At 36.4% G+C, this 20,101-nt stretch overlaps 1 protein-coding gene across 19 annotated transcripts in view; it reads left to right on the forward strand.

Annotated features, from left to right (window-relative positions):
• Nucleotides 1–20,101, forward strand: part of TOPAZ1 (testis and ovary specific TOPAZ 1) — a 324,534-nt gene that overhangs the window by 281,138 nt on the left and 23,295 nt on the right. For 11 of the 19 annotated variants that reach the window (XR_015734254.1, XR_015734259.1, XR_015734258.1 and 8 more), the window contains 2 exons: nt 2,691–2,865; nt 8,326–8,426. The exons of 6 other annotated variants lie outside the window; for them this stretch is intronic. Coding sequence is in view for 5 of the 13 variants with exons in the window: in XM_060683707.2 (XP_060539690.1) it covers nt 2,691–2,865; nt 8,326–8,426 (276 nt within the window). In the remaining 8 variants the exon portion in view is untranslated. The remainder of the gene's footprint in view (nt 1–2,690; nt 2,866–8,325; nt 8,427–20,101) is intronic. 2 more of the 19 variants (XR_015734257.1, XR_015734256.1) reach the window with 1 other exon arrangement.

Below are 20,101 nucleotides of genomic sequence, written 5' to 3' on the forward strand. Positions count from 1 at the left end.
AAAATCAATCCTAGAGAAGGATCTATGTCTATCTGAGAAAAAAGTAAAGTCCAATTCTTTTGGGTTATGCACTCTCCATATATCTTTCAATTCCAAATCTTCTTTCATATCAAAGAAGATCTGTGGTAGTTTAATACATGATTTTGCCAAACTCTTTTTATCTGTTTTGGGATCTATTACTCCATTCCAATCTCCCATAAGTAAGATAGATCTGTAATTCCATTGTACTATTTTAGAGTACAATATTTTATAAAAATTTTCTTGTTGCTGATTAGGAGCATAGATTCCGATCACCAAAATTGGACCATTATATGTATAAAGTTCAATTGCTATATATCTTCCACAATCATCTGCTTCTATAATTTTAGCTGGCAATCTTTTATTTATGTAAATCACTACACCATTCTTTTTCTCCGGATTTGAGGCTATAAACTGTGCTCCCAATTGTCAGTAACCAATAAATAGACCTTCCCCAGAATGATCTGCCACCACCTAGCCCTTCAGATCTCCCAAAGATGCTTCCATCTGTCTTGTTGCTAATCATCTCTTTCATTTTTTCCAACCATTAATGGATTCTTGGAAAGATAATTTATATTACATAAAATATCCAGAATATAATAACTATAAAGACATCCCAGCATTTTAATACCTTTTCCAAGGCTTCCCCAAAATGCTAGTTCCTGGCATATTTCTTGATTGCTGTTTCTTTTAAACTGTTAATCAGTCTTAAAAGACAAAAGCTATCTCAGTGACTTCATTATTATTTTTAAGATTGGTTGCTGTTCTTATTAGTTTAATGTATTTGTATTTAATTGCCTGCTATTTTTCCCACTGTATTTCTTCATTACTAGAGTTTGCAGATTATTTGCATTTTCGACTATCAGAGCAGTGCCATCAACTTGGTGCAGGTTGTTAATGTATCTTCTCTTTTAAAAACCTTGCTCATTTTCTTCCAATCCAGCTCTCACAATACATATTAAAAGTATAAATAAGAAATAAGAAAGCAGTATACAATCTTGTTTCCTTTCCTAATCAATCTATTTTGCCTTGTTCAGTCCAGATAGTGGCTTCTTGATCTGTGTATAGTTTTACACAGGACAATTAGATGTTTTAGAATTCCTATTTTCCTAAGCACACTCCATAACTTGATATAATTGACACAAAGACCTTTCTATCATTCATGAAACACATGCTGATTTCTTTTTTGTATTCTTAGGTTTCCCAGTTTTCTATCATGCATCAGTTACTGTATGTCTCTTGTTCTTTCCAACTTTGTTTTTCTTGAAATTATTACTATGTATCCTTTGGCATCTTTTGTTTTTCCATGTTTAATGTCTTAAATAATATCATGGTAGTCCTTCTTGTTTCTTCTAATAATTCTTTATTAAATTTCTTCCTGAGAATTTGACATTCTTGGCTTTGCTTGTCTTCTCTGGGCAATTTCCACAATCTATTTCATACCTAATTTGGTTTCTTTGGTTTTTAAGCCTTGAGAATCTCTTTTCACATTCTTTTTTTAACAATTACAATGATGTCATTTTCCGGTTCCTTGTGGTTTCTCATCAATCCTAGTTTAGAACATCAAAACAGTTCCTGAAGTTCTTGAAAATGGTGGGCATATTCTCCATTGGGTAGCTCTGTTCTTCCACTATAGTTTGACTTGAAACTTGCACGAGTCGTTTGTGATCTAAAGTCAGATCCTGACCCACTCTTTGCTGTTATAACTGAGCACAGTCCTGGTGCCACTAATACAATAAATTTAATTTCTCTGGGCTCCATCTGGAGATACTCATGTGTATAGATGTCATTTGGATTATTTGAAAAATACATTAGCAATGAACAAATAATTGGATTATTAGAAATGGATAAGTTGCTCTACTTTGTATTTTCTAGGTCATACAGTCCAGCTACATTGTTCTTCTTATTGTTTCCAACTTTGGCATTCTAGTCTTTAACAACAAAGACTATATGGCATATATTTCTTGCATGATCTATTGATTTCAAATTGCACTTTACCATAAAATTCCTCAACCTCCTGCATCAGTGTTTATATGAACTTGAATAACTGATTTTCCATTGTTGTTTCCTTTGCAATATAGAATTATAATTTTCTCCTCACTAACATGGCAATCTGCCTCAAGCATCTTCCTTTATCATTGCAAAATATAGGTGCCTGCTTGCTTCAGCTGATCAGTTGGGAAGACCTTTGTACCCTAATGGGAGTATTTATATTCTTGACATACACTCTTAGCAGTTTTACTCATAACTGTACATATTACCACCATGAAGCACTATAGAGAACTTGTAAAGGATAAAAGTATTTAATTGGGAAAAAACATCAAAAGCTTTTCTTCCAACATATTCTCCTTTCAGCAGTGTAGTTCAATCTTAAAAACAGTTATTGTTAAATAACAACATATCATCTATACTTTATTAAGGTTTTGGAATGAATTGTAAGTAATTTTTTTTTATTTTCTCAATATTTTCACACTCATAGATTACAAGGAAAAATCTTTAAATTATATAAAATTATAGAACATACCAAATACAGTTACTGATAAGCAATTCTTTAAGTAGACAAAGTCTAGTTAAAGAATTTAGTTCTATTTTTAAAAAAGCTACTTATTACGTTTATAATGTATGTTAATTATTGTTAGTAATGCTATTCATCTTTTCTCACTTTTTAACAGCATTGTAAAGAAAAAAGTGACTGGGCTAAATTGGGAACTTTGTATGTTAAAGTGACAAGAGGGTGTAACAATGCTGATTATCTTGAAAAATACTCATGGCATGTAGCCAGCATACTAATCAGTTCAGTGAAGGAAGAAAAGCCAGGCATTCCATTTTGCGAATTTGCAACTGCAGGTAAAATTAGCAAATATTATCAAATATTACAAGGTTGCATGCAAAGAAAAACAGGTTCCCTTTAAAGTTGAATGTGGGTTCCCAAAAATATCAGATCCACTTAATCTCCTCTGAAGTAGAAATTATGAATTTATCTTCTGCTTTATTGCTCATCATCCCATTGACTTTAAAAAATAGGAACATTTTTTGGTGAATATATACATATATATGATATGCCCTTTAATTTAGTTCCTATCTAATATCTGATAGCACATCTAAAATAAGAATTCCATTATCTATTGGAAGCTCTCATGAAGGAAAAATGGCCAATAATCTTGATTCTTTTCACTAGATAAATGAATGAATGAGTTTATCAGACAATTGAGATTACATTTTTCTACTCAATAGCACTGATCCAAGTTCTCTCCCATTTTTCTCTCATGAGCTATATACAAAGGCAACAGCAGCTGCAGATATGGAGACTGCCTCCAGGATCACACAAGCCCTCTAAGCAGCTTCTACTAAGGGCTTATTTCAGTTCCTGCTGCAAATGGAGTAATTCAGATATTAGTGGCAAGTAATGCTAGAATAGAAAAGAAAAGAAAAGAAAAAAGAAAAGAATAGAAAAGAATAGAATAGAATAGAATAGAATAGAATAGAATAGAATAGAATAGAATAGAATATTGTGACTTTGAATGTACACTTCTCGGCATACATTAAAATGAAATTATGTTGCATACAGCTCAAAGGGTCTCCACCTCTAATATAAACATAAACATGACAAGATAAATACATACATACATACATAATTATGCATGTACCCACATATATTACATGACACGGAGAAACAACACAGTCTAGTTCAAATATATACATGTACGTGGCAACAGAAACAAATCTTGCAAGATTACCAGACAGATGTCATAGGATTAGTGGAGCTGTTCCTTATCAAGAATTTTGCCAGTAGATCAGATTGATAATTCTGCTGACCTTCCCCACTCTGACACTTACAGTTTTAGTTCTACTGAGTCCTTGAGTTCCCATTAACTACAGTTAATGAAATACTTCCCATTAACTACAGTTAATGAAATATGCAATCTCCAGGTAATATTTAGGAGCAATCCCATGTAAAACACTACAGTAGCCTGTCCTAAAGATTATTTTATTTTATTTATTTTATTTTTCTTATACTTATATGCCGCCCTTCTCCCAAAGGACTCGGGCCAGCTCACAGAAATTAAAACGATGAAAATAATAAAAATAGCTACTAAACTAATCAATTAAAATTTCCCAATTAAAAATCACCCTCATAAATTACTGATGCCTTATTCTAGGAAGTTAAATAAAGGAATGGTGGGATTCAGCCAGTTCACACTGGTTCGGAAGAACTGTTTGTTAACTTTTTGTAGAGTTCTGCAAACTCTACAGCCAAGAGACAGCCAAGAACCATTTAACAGGTGAAAACTTAGTTGTCATAACAAAACTCAGGAATGCAGTCAGCACAGAAACAATAGAAATTTACAAGCCAAACAGATTAACAGAGTTGGAAGGACCTTGTAGGTCATTTCGTCCAACCCCCCACCCAAGCAGGAGACCCTACCCTATTTCTGACAAATGGCAATCCAATCTCTTCATGAAAGCCTTCAGTGATGAAGCTCCCACAACTTCTGAAGGCAAGCTGTTCCATTGGCTGATTGTTCTCACTGCCAGGAAATTCCTCCTTATTGCTAGGTTGAATCTTTCCTTGTTCTTGACAGGATTAGGCCAGGGAAGGGGTTTTAAAAATGTTAATATAGAGCAGGAGTTTCTTGTCAAGAGTTCTTATGTCTTTTTAAATACACGTTCTAATTAGCAGAATTGATTTTATTAATTTGGAATAAGGTTCCAATGCTGTTTCTATGTTTATGTATTTTGATCCTGCATTTTCAGCATTTAAGAGTTAGCTTACAGTATTAGACTGTAAAGATTTCAAATTATCTTGTAACTATGTTGCTTCTGTGTGATGGAGCACCCACAACTTCTGAAAGCAAGCTGTTCCATTGATTGATTGGTCTCACCCTTAGGAAATTTCTTCTTAGTCTTAGGTTGCTTCTCTCTTTAGTTAGTTTCCATCCATTGTTTCTTGTCATGTTTTTTGGTGCTTTGGAAAATAGATTGACCCCCTCATTTTTGTAGGAGCCCTTCAAATTTCCTGACAACAATTAATCAACTTGTCTTCAGAAGTTGTAAATGTTCCAACACTGGAAGTTTTAAAGAAGAGATTGAATAACCATTTGTCTGAAATGGTGCAGGGTTTTCTGCCTAAGCAGGGGTTGGACTAGAAGACCTCCAAGATCCCTTTCAACTCTGTTATTCTATTCTATTTTTTTCTAAATATTGGAATAGTGTTATTTTATTGTGCTATTTTATTATGAGTTGGACTAAGGAGAAATTTCCTAAGGGTGAGACTAATCAAGGCCATGCCCACCCAGTCACATGATCACCCAGCTGGTCATTAGGGCAGAAAACCGGTTGTTAAATTATTTGAATCCCACCACTGGATAAAGGTTCCTCTAACTGTGTCTCCGCTATGTCTCTCTTGTAGTAGTTGTGTGTATAGGACCATGATAGCGAACCTATGGCACGCATGCCACAGGTGGCACACATAGCCATATCAGTGGGCACGCCAGCTCAGCTCTGGTGCATATGCGTGCGCCGGCCAGATAATTTTCGGGCCTTCTGGGCCCACCAGAAGTAGGGAAACAGGCTGTATCCTGCCTCCAGAGGGCCTGGGGGTGTGTGGGGAAGGCGTGTTTTTCTTTCTCACCTGGCCTACCAGGTGAGAAAGAAAAACGGGCCTACCAGGCCATTGCGTGCCAGGAGCAGGGAGGAGGGGGGGTTGCGCGTGCAAGGCAGGGCGCATAGAATTATGGGTGTGGGCACACACGAGTGCGAACCTCCCCCACCCCACCTCTCCTGGCACGCGATGGTAAAAAGGTTAGCCATCACTGGTATAGGAGATCCCCTACATATTTTGTTTCTGAGAAAACATCCTGCTTAAAGTGCCTTCTAGTGCAGAAGGTTAGATGTTTCTGGACAAACAAAAACTTGGGCTTGCTTGGGTTCAGCTTGTTTCTCCCTTTCAAATCTCACAGCCTCCAGTTGTATCTCCAGCTCAATGCTGCTGCAATGGAGGGCCTTTTCAGATTGGAGATGGATCACCACCATCCTTGTCAAATCATTCAACAACATTGCTGCTGTTAAAGAGGCATTGACCATCTCCCAGAGATATCTAATGCTACCAGCTGCCTGAAGCAGGTGACACATGAATCCAACCCATACAGTAGCTTGTAAGGAACTACTCTTAGTTGAGTTCCCCTAGAGCCGTGATGGCAAACCTATGGCAAATGTGCCACAGGTGGCACGCAGAGCCCTCTGCAGGCATGCCAGCTATTGGCCCAGCCCAGTTCCACTGTGTATGCGCGTGCACCTCCCACCAGCCCGCTGGTCTTCAGGTCTCTGCTGCGCATGTGTGGGGGGAGGGGCACATGCGGGGGACGCACTACGCATGCATGGGGGGCAGGGCACATGCGGGGGGTGCAGGTTGGTGGAGAAGGCTTTCTAGGCCCAAAACAGTGCAGGGGGGCTCACGCAGTGCCCCCATGCTCCGTTTTGGCTTCCAGGTTGGTACAGGCAGATTTCCAGGCCCAAAATGGGGCACATTTTTCACAAACATACTATAAGGAACATTCCTGAATTTGGATCCATACAATTCTATGAAGTGAAATGTGATGAGAATGTGTTCTCAACTTCCTAGTGCCTTGTCTAGTAGATCCATTACTACCCAGCTCATAAATTAATCTGATGGACTTGCTACTGCTGATCCAAATAAAAGTTATTTTGGAGAAGATCCTGGATGTCAGATAATTGTGTAAATCATTTCAAATCAAGATTTAGGCTAGGGTATAATATATAAGCATTCGTCAGTGGTGTAACTTCCTTTGGGAACTGGATAGAGAGAATGTGATCCTCCTAGTATTTTAGGTGTCTCAGTGAGTAATTTTATATCAACAAATACTGTATATTATCCTTTTGGACCAACTACATTACAGTAAGGTTCCATTCTAAGAGGGTTCTGTTTCAGTTAATTGTGGGGAGGAACCCATCAAACCCATGATTGTTCTAATGTAGATTGCCACAGGACTTTTCTCACCATTTAATATCTCTATGAAATTATGGAGAGAGGTCATACAGATAAACTGTGGCAGTCTCAATCCAATGGTGGAAGGTTATGAGAAGTTGGATGGGTTGAAATAAGCTTAGATTGAGTCCTAGCAAAATAGATACTGTTTGTCCAGAAACATACTGACTTTATTCATCTTTGATAATTGGCTTGGATGGAGTCATACTTTCCCTATGGGAATGGTTCTATGACCTGGGGTTCCAAAGGACTTGTGGTTCCTGCTAGAATAGCAGGTAGAGACACATTTTACATTAGTATGCCATTTGCTACTCTTTGTGGATCAGGAAAGTCCTGGCAAAGATAACATGTTCCTCTCATCACCGTTTATGCTACCACACTGCTTGATAAATAAATTTAGAGCAACAGCATGATTTCTATTAGCTTTCTGGGTCCAATTTATGTTCTGTATTTTATGGGATGTGTTGCATTGTATCTAAGAATTGCCTGGAATTTTAGGAGATGAGCAATATGCAAATAAAAATCTTTTAAAATCTGCCTGATCAGAACAGAAATGTTTGTGCATCTGATAATTAGGATATGTAAACATTCTGAACATGGATTAAATAGTCTGCTCTTCAACTGAAAATGCAGATCTGAACTCTACATTGTATGGAAAACATGGTTCTGGGCTGGTTAGGGAGAAAAGTGGGAGAAAAATGCAAAGTTGAGAGCTTTCTCTAACAATAATATGTTTGGCTAGGCAGGAAAGGAAAAAGAAGGTACTAGGAAGATCAGGAGCAGGCAAACCAGTGAGATACATTATTGGCAGAAGGAGGAGCTGAGAGCAAGGTGAAAAGGGAAAACTTTGGGAAGGAGCCAGCAATATGAAGGATAAACAAGAGAGGTGCAATATACACTAGTCTTGTCATCCTACCCCACAAACTAATTTCAGAATTCCTGCAGATGATGTTTTAGTTGAAAGTTGAAAAAATCAAAATATTCAGGGTTTTATGTCTTCAAAAGGCTAGTCCAAAATAGTTTGGCAGAACTTCCAGAATGCATTTTCACTCAGCCCCTCAACAAAAGAATGAATTTTAATTTCTGGGTATACCAGCCAATTTTACAGGCTTGCATGAATGAAATTAAGGGAGATCTCAAGGTATTCTACTAATAATTATTTTCTATTTGAGGAAACTCAATTTTTGTATATTGTCTGCTTCCAATATCATACTTATGTATATTTGTTCAAAAATTGTATTTCCTTTGCACCATGTAAAAACAATGCTAATTATCTAAATTAACTATTATTAATTTTTTAGTTAATGTTGCTGCTCATCGTGATGAAAGAAACATTTCTTCATTAGGACGGATTGGTATTAGTGTCATGTTTTCATATTACAAGGTACACCAGTGGTCAAAGGTAACTTACAAAATCATAATGCTTATTATGTGAATTTTTTAATTTGAGGGGTGTGCCATAGATACATTTTATATATTGCTACATGCCTTGCAAGCCCATACATGTTTTCCTATTGAATAGCCATCAACCAAGATATCATCAGTTGAACAAGAAATACATTACTCTTCATATTTACTTTCAAGTATATGGTGGGGTGAATTAAGGCATTTTTTCTTTCTGCAAGTGAAATTGAGATCTTTGTGTAAAATAAAGTTTAACGTTAAGATACTTTAAACATTTATTTCATTCGGTCACAATAGCTGTGAAATTGTTGGATAATTTCTCATAGATAATTTTGAATGTAGGGATGAAGAAATTCATATTGGTAGAAGGATACAAAAAAACCCCCAGACCCCATAAAAGAGAAGGTGGAGTTGCATTATATGTAAAAGACCGCTATATTGCTACAGAAATGCACGAAACCAAAAATGAAAACTTCCTAGAATTCATATGGATCAATATAAAAGAAAAAAGAATGACATTGGCATAGGTGTACACTACAGGCCACTCAACCAAGCAGTAAAAATAAATGTACCTTTTGCTAATCAATTAACATATATGTAGGAAACACACTACAATAGTAATGGGGGACTTCAATTATCCTGATATCAACTGGAAGACTAATTCTGTACCAAGTGAGAAATTGAATAAGTTCCTGACCGAACTAGCTAACAACTTTGTTGTCCAAAAGGTAGAGGAGGAAAGTAGAGGGACAGCCATACTGGACTTAATTCTTATGAACAGACAAGAACTGATAGAGGGAATTGAAACTGCAGGAACCTTGGGTCAGAGTGACTATGTCATACTGGAATTCAACATAATGCAAACACACAAGCAATAGAATACAATGATACAAGAGTCTTAGATTTTAAAAGAGATGATTTTAACAAACTCAGAGAGAACTTGGGTAAGATTTCTTGGATGAAAATCCTAAAGCAGAAAAGTAACTCAAGAAACTTGGAAAACTCTGAAAAATATTATCATAAAAGCCCAATCCAGCACAATACCATTGAAAAAGAAAAACAAGAAATCCAAGAAGAAACCAGCATGGCTGCACAAAAATATATCTGATAAACTGAAAGAGAAAAAGAACAAATATAAAAAAAAATGGAAAGAGAGACACATTGTTGTGGCTTCGTTACCTGAGCCTGTGTCATCGGCAGGAAAGGACTCTGAGAGGGAAGGAGAGGAGTTGGCAAGGCCTCCCACTCCAGGACCCTCCTCTCTGGCAATGCCTTTGGTGTCTGCCGAAGGGCAAGAGATAAGGCCGGGGCCAAGCACGTCCACGCAGCCACAGGTGGACAGTGATGAGGGAAATGAGTCTTGGCTGGATCCTCGGCAGCGTCACAGAGATAAGCGCGCGCAACAGAAGAAAAGGCGTGCCAGAGATTAAGCTGAGTCACTGGACCACAGCCCACAGGGTATAAAAGGGGGTGAGGTGGCCATTCAGACTCTGTAACGGACAAAACTAACTACTATCAAGTCACATTGCATCTTTGGAAACAACATTATCGGCCTTGGATTTATTTTATAAACTGGACAATTCTTGACTGTGTGTATTTTGTTTGTGAGTAAAGTTCTTGGCAAGCAGCTACTGGATTGCTGCCAAGCTTCTTATCGGAAGAATTGGTTGTCTGCCAGTTTATTTAACCCCCGGCTGTCTGTTTGTGTGCGTGTGTGAGACGGGGACAGAACACACATAGCTAAGGCAGAATATCAGCAGATAGCCAGAATCTGCAAAGGCTCAGAATGAACAAAAACTTGCAACAAAAGTCAAAGATAATTTTTAAAAAGTATTTCAACATATAAATAACAAGGAAAAAAAATAGTCCACTAAAGAGAAAAAAATTGCAAGGAACTAACAGGCAGCAGAGAGGAAGCAGAACACGAAAAAGAAACTATAGCCCAACCTACCAAAACCATAACTGTAAAAGACAGACTAGAAATAAAAGTTAAAATAAGCACACACACAAAAAAGATAAAAAAACACATGTCTGATCTTGATGAATATAAGTCATTGGGACCTGACAGATTACATCCCAGCATTCTAAAGGCAGATGTTATCTCAGAAGCACTGTACCATATCTTTCAAAAATCCTGGCACACCTGGGAATAACCAGAGAATTGGAATAAATCTGATGTGGTTCCCATTTTCAAAAAAGGGAAAAAACACAAACCCAGGAAACTATACAGATCATCAGCCTAACATCAACACCCAGGAAGATACTGGAAAAGGTAATAAAAAAATAGATATGTGAACATGTAGAAATGAGTAAAGTGATAACTAGAAGTCAGCACAGGTTTGTTAAAAATAGATCATGCCAAACCAATCTTATTTCATTCTTTGACCAGCAAAATGCTGTGGACATAGTATACTTAGACTTCAGCAAGGCATTCAACAAGATAGACCACACCTACTTCTTGATAAGTTAGAAAAAAGTGGGATAGCATCACCATCAGATGGATTTGTAACTGGCTGATAAACTACTCATTTAGTACTCCTTTTTTTGTTGTTATATAGTTTTTATTTGTTTATAATATAACATTCAAAGAGAATACAAAAACAAATATTAAAGCAATTAGGAAGGGAAAAAGAGAAGGGAATAGTGAAAAAGAAGGGAAAAAGAAAAAAAGGCATTGACTACCAATTCCTTTGGTGTAGTAAAATAAGACATTAAGCTCTACCCTCAACTTTTTACTTTTTCATAATAATAGAATCTACCCATTTCTGTAACAACAAATCTATCTAATTAGTAAAGCCCAAGGTCAAAGTTTCATCTTTTTCCACCTCGAGCACAAAGTCCAAAAGTGCTTTCCAAGTTGAAGCAAATGTGTTTGTGTTTTTTTTCTTTAATCAGAGCAGTCAGTTTAGCCATCTCTGCTAACTCCCATCAATTTTTGCAGCCATTCATCCATTGTGGGGGTTGAGGTGACCTTCCATTTCTGTGCATAGAGTAGTCTTGCTGCCGTCAGCATACATAACATCAGAATTCCAAATTTTTTTCCAAGTCTTGTTCCATTAAGCCCAAAAGAAAAGTCTCTGGGTTTTTTTTCTATATTCACTTTAAGAATTTGCAGTATTAGGATATGAATCCTACTCCAACATCTCTTTGCTTTATCACACATCCACCATAGATGATAAAAAGTCTCTTCTTTACATTTACATTTCTAACATTCATTTGAGATACCTTTATACATTCTTGGCAATTTATCTGGAGTAAAATACCAACGATTTATCATCTTATAAAATTTTTCTTTTAAATTATAGTTTAATATAAACTTTAAACCGTTATTCCACATATCCTCCCACTATTCAAGCATTACATTATATCCAAAATTCCTTCCCCCTGAATCATACAGTGTTTTATTTGTTCATTTTCCAAATTTAAATTCAATAACACTTTATAGACTTTAGCAATAATATGTTCATCACTACCACACAATAAAGTATCCAATTCATTTTTAACAAAGTTAAACCCATGATTTTTTAATCTAGTTTAAATCTTTCTTTCAGTTGTAAATATGTAAACCAATGACAAACATGACCTTCTGATTCTAACTTCTCCTTAGATTTGAGGGTAGGTCTCCTAAGTTCAAAGATATTATTTTACCATAGGTCCACCAATTTGGCCTCGTTTCCATTTCTTTTCTTTAAAAAGCCACCTGTGGGGAAACCCAAATAGATACCTTCATGGAAAACTGTTTTATATTTATTTCAAACTCTCAAAATAGCACATCTGACAAAATGATTGTTGAAGTCAACATTTACTTTAATCATACCATAGATAACCGTGTCAACCAAATCTTAATTCATGGCCTTTCCATTCTTTTAACTAGACTAAACAGCAGGTATCAAATTTCAAATTTGGTAGACCCAAACCTACTCTTTCCTTAGCATCTTGCAGTAATCTGTATCTAATTCTTGGTTTTGCCCCTTCCATATGAACTTTGAAATGTCCCTCTGCCATTCTTTAAATGGAATATCAGTTGCAAGTATTGGTAGTGTCTGAAACAAAAAAAGCATATTTGATAAGACATCTTAACTACAGAGATTCTACACAATAGTGATAATTGCAATTTATCCCATCTTAATAAATCTTTTTTAATATCATTCCAAAGAAGTACATAATTGTTTTGGAACAATTTAGTATTTGTGTTTATTAATATGATCCCCAAATATGTCACCTTTTTCTCAACCCTAAAACCAGACTTTTTAATCAATATATCCCCATCCTGTGGGGTCATATTCTTAGTTAGCATTTATGTCTTTTGTTTATTTATTTTGAAACCTGCTAAGGATCCAAACTCGTTTAATTTTCTCATCAAATATTCTATGTTATTTTTTTGGTCTTGCAGAAATTTCACCAAGTGATCAGCAAAAGCCCTCAGTTTATAAACTTCCTTCTTAATATTTATACCTCTTATTTTCTCACCTTTTATGCTTGGATCAGTGGTGGAATTCAAATTTTTTTACTACCGGTTCTGTGGGCATGGCTTGGTGGGCATGGGGAAGGATACTGCAAAATCTCCATTCCCACCCCACTCCAGGGGAAGAATACTGCAAACTCACCATTCCCTCTCCACTCCTGGGGGAAGGATATTGCAAAATCTCCCATTTCCACCCCACTCTGGGGCCAGCCAGAGGTGGCATTTGCTGGTTCTCTGAACTACTCAAAATTTCCACTACCAGTTCTCCAGAACCTGTCAGAACCTGCTAAATAGCACTCCTGGCTTGGATGGGGCATTAGCCATTAATATTCCATGTAATAAATTTACTTTAGCAGATTCCTGCATAGAAACCTCTTCTGTCTCCTCTTCTACAGTGTCAACTTTTTGGGATTGGTCTACTTCCAAAGTTTTGTCTATCTTCAACTGTTCAACTATCTCTGAAATTAATTTATGTCTATACAGGAAATCCTTGGCTTTATCTATAGAATTCAAAGGAAATATTTGGTCATGATACGTATCACTCCCTCAAGCTTGTCCCAACGAAAGGGAATTCTTCTCTTCTTCAAAATATCTGTAAGAAATCTGTAAGAGCTTTCATTTTTCTCAGAATTCTTACAGGAATTTCCTTCAAAACAATTGTCTACATTTTCCATTCTTTTTTTTTTATTGCAAAAGTTTTACAATTACATTTTCACCCCTTTTTTCACCCCCCCCCACCTCCCTCCCCAAACTTCCCATCCTCCCTAACCCTCCCCCCCAGACTTCCCTATTATGTACTCATAACTAATAATACTGATATATATACCTGAACCCATCCCTCCCCCTATATTATCTTCCCTCTTTATCTCTTTACATTAAGATATTTCTAATACATTATTTTCAAATAAAAGCTATTTGGTACTTTCTAGTTTGGTATTTGTTCTGAACATATTCTATCCACCTTTTCCATTCCCATTCATAAGTCTCTTGTGAACAATCTTTTAAATATGCTGAAATCTTCGCCATCTCTGCAAAACTGGCCATCTTCAAAGTCCATTCCTCGATAGTAGGCAAAGCTTCATTCTTCCAATATTTACCTATCAACAATCTTGCTGCTGTTATCATATACAATATTAATTTTATTTCACCCCGTGTAAAACCCTTAACTATACCCAATAAAAACAATTGTGGAGAAAATTGAATTTTTTTCTTCAAAACATTCTGCATGACCCACCATATTTTTATCCAAAAAGCCTTAACTTTCCTACAGGTCCACCAAACATGATAATACGTAGCATCCAAACATTCGCATCTCCAACATTTTGGCTGAACATTAGGGTACATACATGACAGCTTTTTAGGATCTAAATGCCATCTATAAAACATTTTATAAAAATTTTCCCTCAGATTCTGCGACTGTGTAAATTTAACATTCTGAACCCAAATTTTTTCCCATGTTTCCAACATCACTGGTTCCTCAAAATTTTGTGCCCACTTAATCATACAATCTTTAACTAATTCCGTTTCTGAATCCCTTTCTAGCAAAACATTATAAAGCCTTTTAATATGCATTGGACCTTTCTGTCTTATATGTCTAACCAATTCTTCCTCATGCAACATAATACCAGTTTTTTGGTCCTCTTTCCATCTCAATTGTAATTGATTATATTGTAACCAAGTTAAATTAATCCCTTCGTCCAACAGTGTCTGCAAGGTCTTCAGCTGCCATCTACCCGCATCTGTAAAAAGAACCTCTTTGTATAAAAACCCCCCGAGTGACATTATATTTGTATTCCACAAGGTATGACCAAGATCCAGCCATAGCGGTATTTTATAATCCCATTTGAGTCGGTGCTTCTTCCAAACTCTCATCAAAGAGTCTCTAAGTATATGACTTTTAAATACTTTATCAACTTTGTCATCATAAAATAGGTAAGTATGCCATCCAAATTCAAGATCAAAACTTTCTGCATTCAATATTCCAGCCTTTTTACTTCCAAACCAATCACTTGTTAAAGTTAAAGCTGCTGCATCATAATATAACTGTAGGTTTGGAAGTTTAAGGCCTCCTCTTTCTGGAACATCTTGCATAATTTTCAATTTCACTCTCGGCTTTTTGTCGTTCCAGACAAACTTATTAAGTCCAGTTTGCCAAACTTTCAGTTGTTTATCACTTTTAAGCACCGGAATCATTTGAAACAAAAACAGAAATCTTGGCAAAATGTTCATCTTAACTGCTGCTATTCTTCCAAGTAAAGACAGTTGCAGCTTTTTCCAAGTCTCCATGTCTTTCTGAACCTCTCGCCACAACACCTCATAGTTATTTTGAAACAATTTCATGTTTGATTCTGCAACCTGAACTCCAAGATATTTTACCTTAGGTACAATTTCAAAACCTGCCCTCCTTTCAAGCTCATGTTTACGATCTTGTGTCATATTTTTGACTATCATTTTAGTCTTTTTTGAATTCACTCTAAAACCTGAAACTCTACCATAGTCTTGTATAATGTCGTTCATCAGGATTGTTGATTCCATTGGTTGTGATAGGGTAACCACCAGATCATCTGCAAATGCCTTTATTCTATAATCCTCTTGCCTTATCATTATGCCTTTCAAAATTTTTGAGTCCCGTATTGTATTTAGCAAGACTTCCAATGTTAAAATAAATAAAAGTGGGGACAACGGACATCCCTGTCTTGTTCCTTTTTCAATTTTAAACTCTGTCGTCAAACTTCCATTAATAATAATCTGTGCTTTTTGCTCTTGATAAATTGCTGAGATCGCCTGTATAAATTGGTCCCCAAAGCCCATCTTTTTTAAAGTCTTTAGTAGAAAATTCCAATCCACTCTATCAAAGGCCTTCTCCGCATCCAAAAAAACCAGCACTGCAGAAATCTGTTTATTCTTGTCAAGATATTCCAATAAGTCTATTACTTGCCTTACATTGTCCTTCATATATCTGCCCTCAATAAATCCCGCTTGGTCCGCATGAATCACCTTTTGGATTACTGGCATCAACCTGTTGGCTAATACCTTCGCATAAATTTTATAGTCTGTGTTCAAAAGAGATATTGGTCTATAGTTCTCTGGTTTTTTAGGACCAACTTGTTCTTTTGGTATCAAAGATATATAAGCAGTTGTCCAAGATGGGGGTATTTTGCCCCCTTGTTGAATATTGCAAAATAAATCTCTAAGTTGTCCCACCATTTCAGCTTGTAAAGTTTTGTAATACACTGCGGTCAAACCATCCGTGCCAGGAGCTTTGGCTGTTTTTAGCTGTTTAATTGCTGCTGTTATCTCCTCCTCTGTTATAGGATAATTCATTCTTTCCTTTTGTTGATCAGTAATTTTTGTAACTCTCTTATCCTTTAAATATTTTTCTATAAGTCCATTCTGCACCTCTTCTTTGGCATATAGTTTAGTATAATAATCCACAAAAGCTTCTTTAATTAGTTTTTGTTGAAAGATTTCTTTCCCTCCAATATCAATACTATCAATAGTCCGTATACTTTGTTTTTTCCTCAATGTGTAAGCCAACCATCTGCCCGGTTTGTTAGCGTTGCAAAATGTATTATGCTTCGCATATTGTAAACTTGTTGCAACTTGTTCCGCCATAAGCATTTGAAATTGGTCTTTCAAAAGTGTTATAGCACTTCGTATTCTTTCATCTGTTGGGTTTTTAATAAGTAACTGTTCTTTATTCTTTATTTCCATTTCCAACTCAAATCTTTTCTTTTGTCGGAACAGTCTATGTTTAGAATTCATGTAGATGAGTACCCCTCTCATATAAGCTTTACTTGCATCCCAAACAATTTCAATTGGGGTACTTTTATTCAAATTTATTTCAAAAAATTCTTTCAAGTGCTTTTTAAGTTCTATTGTATTTTTTTCATATCTAAACAAGTTCTCATTTAATCTCCAAGAACGTCTCTCAACCTTATCCATCTCAATTTCTATCCATACAGGGCTATGGTCAGTCAGAGTTCTTGGAAAAATCTTTGTTCTTTTTGTCTTAACAAGTAGGTCATTTGACAACAGGATAAAATCAATCCTAGAAAAAGATCTATGTCTATCCGAAAAAAAAGTGTAGTCCAATTCATTTGGATTATGTATTCTCCAAACATCTTTTAATTCCATATCTTCTTTCATATCAAAAAAAGTCTGTGGTAGTCTAATTCTAGACTTTGCCAAGCTCTTTTTATCTAGTTTAGAATCAATTACTCCATTCCAGTCTCCCATAATTAAAATAGATCTATAGTCTCATTGCAATATTTTAGTATGTAACATCTTATAAAAATAATCCTGTTGTTGGTTGGGAGCATAAATTCCAATCAAAAGAATTTGACCATTTGCTGTGAGCAATTCAATTGCTACAAACCTACCATCTTGATCTGCTTCTATAACTTTCGCTGTTAATTTTTTATTTACATAAATAACCACACCATTCTTTTTCTGCGAAGTTGAAGATATATAATGTGCTCCTAGTTTTGAATTTATCAAATATTTTTGATCTTGAGTTGTGATATGCGTTTCTTGTAAACATATTATATCATTATTAAATTGTTTCAAATATGTAAATAATTTCTTCCTTTTCTGTGCTGAATTCAACCCATTAACATTCCAAGATAGACACTTAAAGGTCATCAGCCTCTTTCTGGAGCACAGAGCAAAATATTTGAAGTTCATCCGAGAGCTTCGATCTCGCTCCTCCCATAGCTCCACTCTCTTGTACGGTACTCTTAACTGCCTTCTTGTCTTGTCTTTCCTGTTGTTGTTGTTGCTTTTGTTTAAGTAGCTTGGATTGGGCTCTAGTTATACGTTGATCTTTAACTTCTGTCAACTGAATCAAATCCAAAATTGGAGAAGAATCCAACAAGGGCTCACTCAGAAAACCTCCTTCTGCACCTTGCACATTTTCTAATTCCTGCTTAGACTGTTCTTTCAATTGCCTCTCTTCACTCTCCTTAATCTCCAAAACTGTAGATGTACGTGGAGATGGTGTTCTTTCCTTAAGAATAGTACTGTAAAAGTGTTGTGCCTTCTCCACGGTATTCAACCGATATCCTTCTCCCTTATATCTAAAAATTATCCCAGCTGGTGCGTCCCACCGGAAGGGTATCTGTAAATTTCTCAATTCCTTAACAAGAAAACCAAATTCTTTTCTAGCTTTCAGCATTTTAGGAGGTAATTCTTTAAAAATTTCAAGTCGTGAGCCCCCCACTTGTACAGAAGTGTGAAAAGATTTTTGCAGGATATCATTTCTAATTTCTCTCTCAGTAAAGTATATGACCACATCTCTAGGCAATTGTCTTTGTCTGGCCACCCAAGAGTTCACTCTGTAAATTTTATCTATTTTATGAAATACCAAATCAGGATTAGCTTGTAAAATCTTAGCCAAGGCTTCAGAGCAAACCTGTCTCAAATCCTGTCTCTCCTCCTCTCGAATTCCCCGAAGCCGTATGGCAAATTCCATCGCCCGGAATTGTATCATAACAATCTCATCTTCAATTCTCTGCATTTTATTGTCAACTTCATCAATTTTATAATCATTGTCTTTCATCTTAACATTAACTTCTGATTTGAATTCTTCAACTTTAAAATCAACTTTCCCAATAAATTCTGCCAGGCCAGACGCCACTTCTGATATTTTTTTGGTCACCTTATTTTGATTCTGTTTCACCATGTCTTTAACTTCATTAATTTCCTGCATAAATTCCTGGTGTGATTTTTGAAGTTTATCATCTATCTCCTGTTGACATTTTTGAAATTTGTCATCCAGAGTTTTAGAAATAAATTCTTTTAAATCTCCCACATCAAATTCTTTTTTCTGAGTTTGTAGCTGTTGAGCAGGGGGAAGTTGCGTTTGCTGTTTGTGTGTGGGGGATCCCCCCCCTAATGCCTTCCCTTCCTGCTTCTTTGAAGCCATCCTGGCTCGTGATCTAGTTTTTCTAAAGAGGGAGGTTCCTTTTCCTTTCCCTCCTGCACAAAGACTTCTAAAAAAGTCCCCCAGATTTGATCAAACAAGGGTTAAAATAAAGCAAAGTCCAATATTGAAAAGGGAAAAAATTTCCCAGTTATTTCTCTTATAACAAGCGAGGCAGCTTAGTAGCAACTTGGAAACTTTGTAGCAAAACCAAGTAACTTCACCAATCCACACTCGCTGGCTCGTTAACTCTGAAGCTAGGCGCCATGTTTTTTCAAAGCACTTTCACTCATTTGCATTTTCTCAGATTGAAAAATCAACAAAGTGCTAATACTTGCGTTTCCAAATTTCAGGATTCAGGTAGTTTCGCTGTTTATTAAAGCTAGTTCTTTCGCTTTAAGTTTCCTGCAGCCGGCTTGTTCTGCAGAAGCAGAATCGTCCCACGCCGCCCGGAGTCTCAGCAGGTTGGAAGGGAGCCGCGCCTGTTTCCTCCCCAGAAACGATTCCCTGGGGGGTTACAGGGGCTCAACCTGTGCCCTGCTATCTCTCCTCCAACAATCCTCAGGATTTTGAAGTTTTCGAGCCGCTTCTCGATCGCGAAGCGGCTCTACAGGCGGCGGGGCTGGCGGAGCTTCAAAGGGCGCCGCCGTCGCCGAAGACAAGGAAACCGGAAGTCTACATTTTCCATTCTTAGTTTAGATGTAAAGTGGCAATCCAGAACATGGTCTCTCGTTATTTTTCTTACAAAATGGACTAAGACATCCCTTAATAGTTTTCTCATGGCAGCAAATCTTGAGTTTACTCTATAAACCTTGTCAATTTCAAGTTCGAGAAACTTTTCCTCACAATTAATCAACTGCCAAGGTTTTAATCATTCTTAGCCAAATATCCTCTCCAGAGTGTTCAGGGATTGCTCTAAATCTTAATTGCAGCTCCTTTGCTTGAGCTTCCAAGAGAGCTCTCTCATCAAATTCAGCTTCAAAAAGAGTGTCTTACTTCTCCAATTTATGTTCCATAAGATCCACTCTGTCCTTCATCTGTTTAATATCTCCTTTCAAACCTTGTATCTCCTCACGAACTTCCTTTGCCAATGTGTCAATTTTTAATTCAAGCTTAATTCCCAATGCCTGGATGACTTTATGAGTTTTGGCTGTATATTCGTCCAAAAAAGATTTTAAAAATTCTACATCTCCTGGTATCTTCTCTGTTCTCTTACGGGTCACCATAATTAATAGCATTAAATTGTGCCACTTAAAAGTTAAAAAGGAAATCACAGTTCTAATTC

This window comes from Pantherophis guttatus, chromosome 4 (genome assembly GCF_059756535.1).
Source record: "Pantherophis guttatus breed Tessera chromosome 4, ASM5975653v1, whole genome shotgun sequence".
NCBI classification, from domain to species: Eukaryota; Metazoa; Chordata; class Lepidosauria; order Squamata; family Colubridae; genus Pantherophis; species Pantherophis guttatus.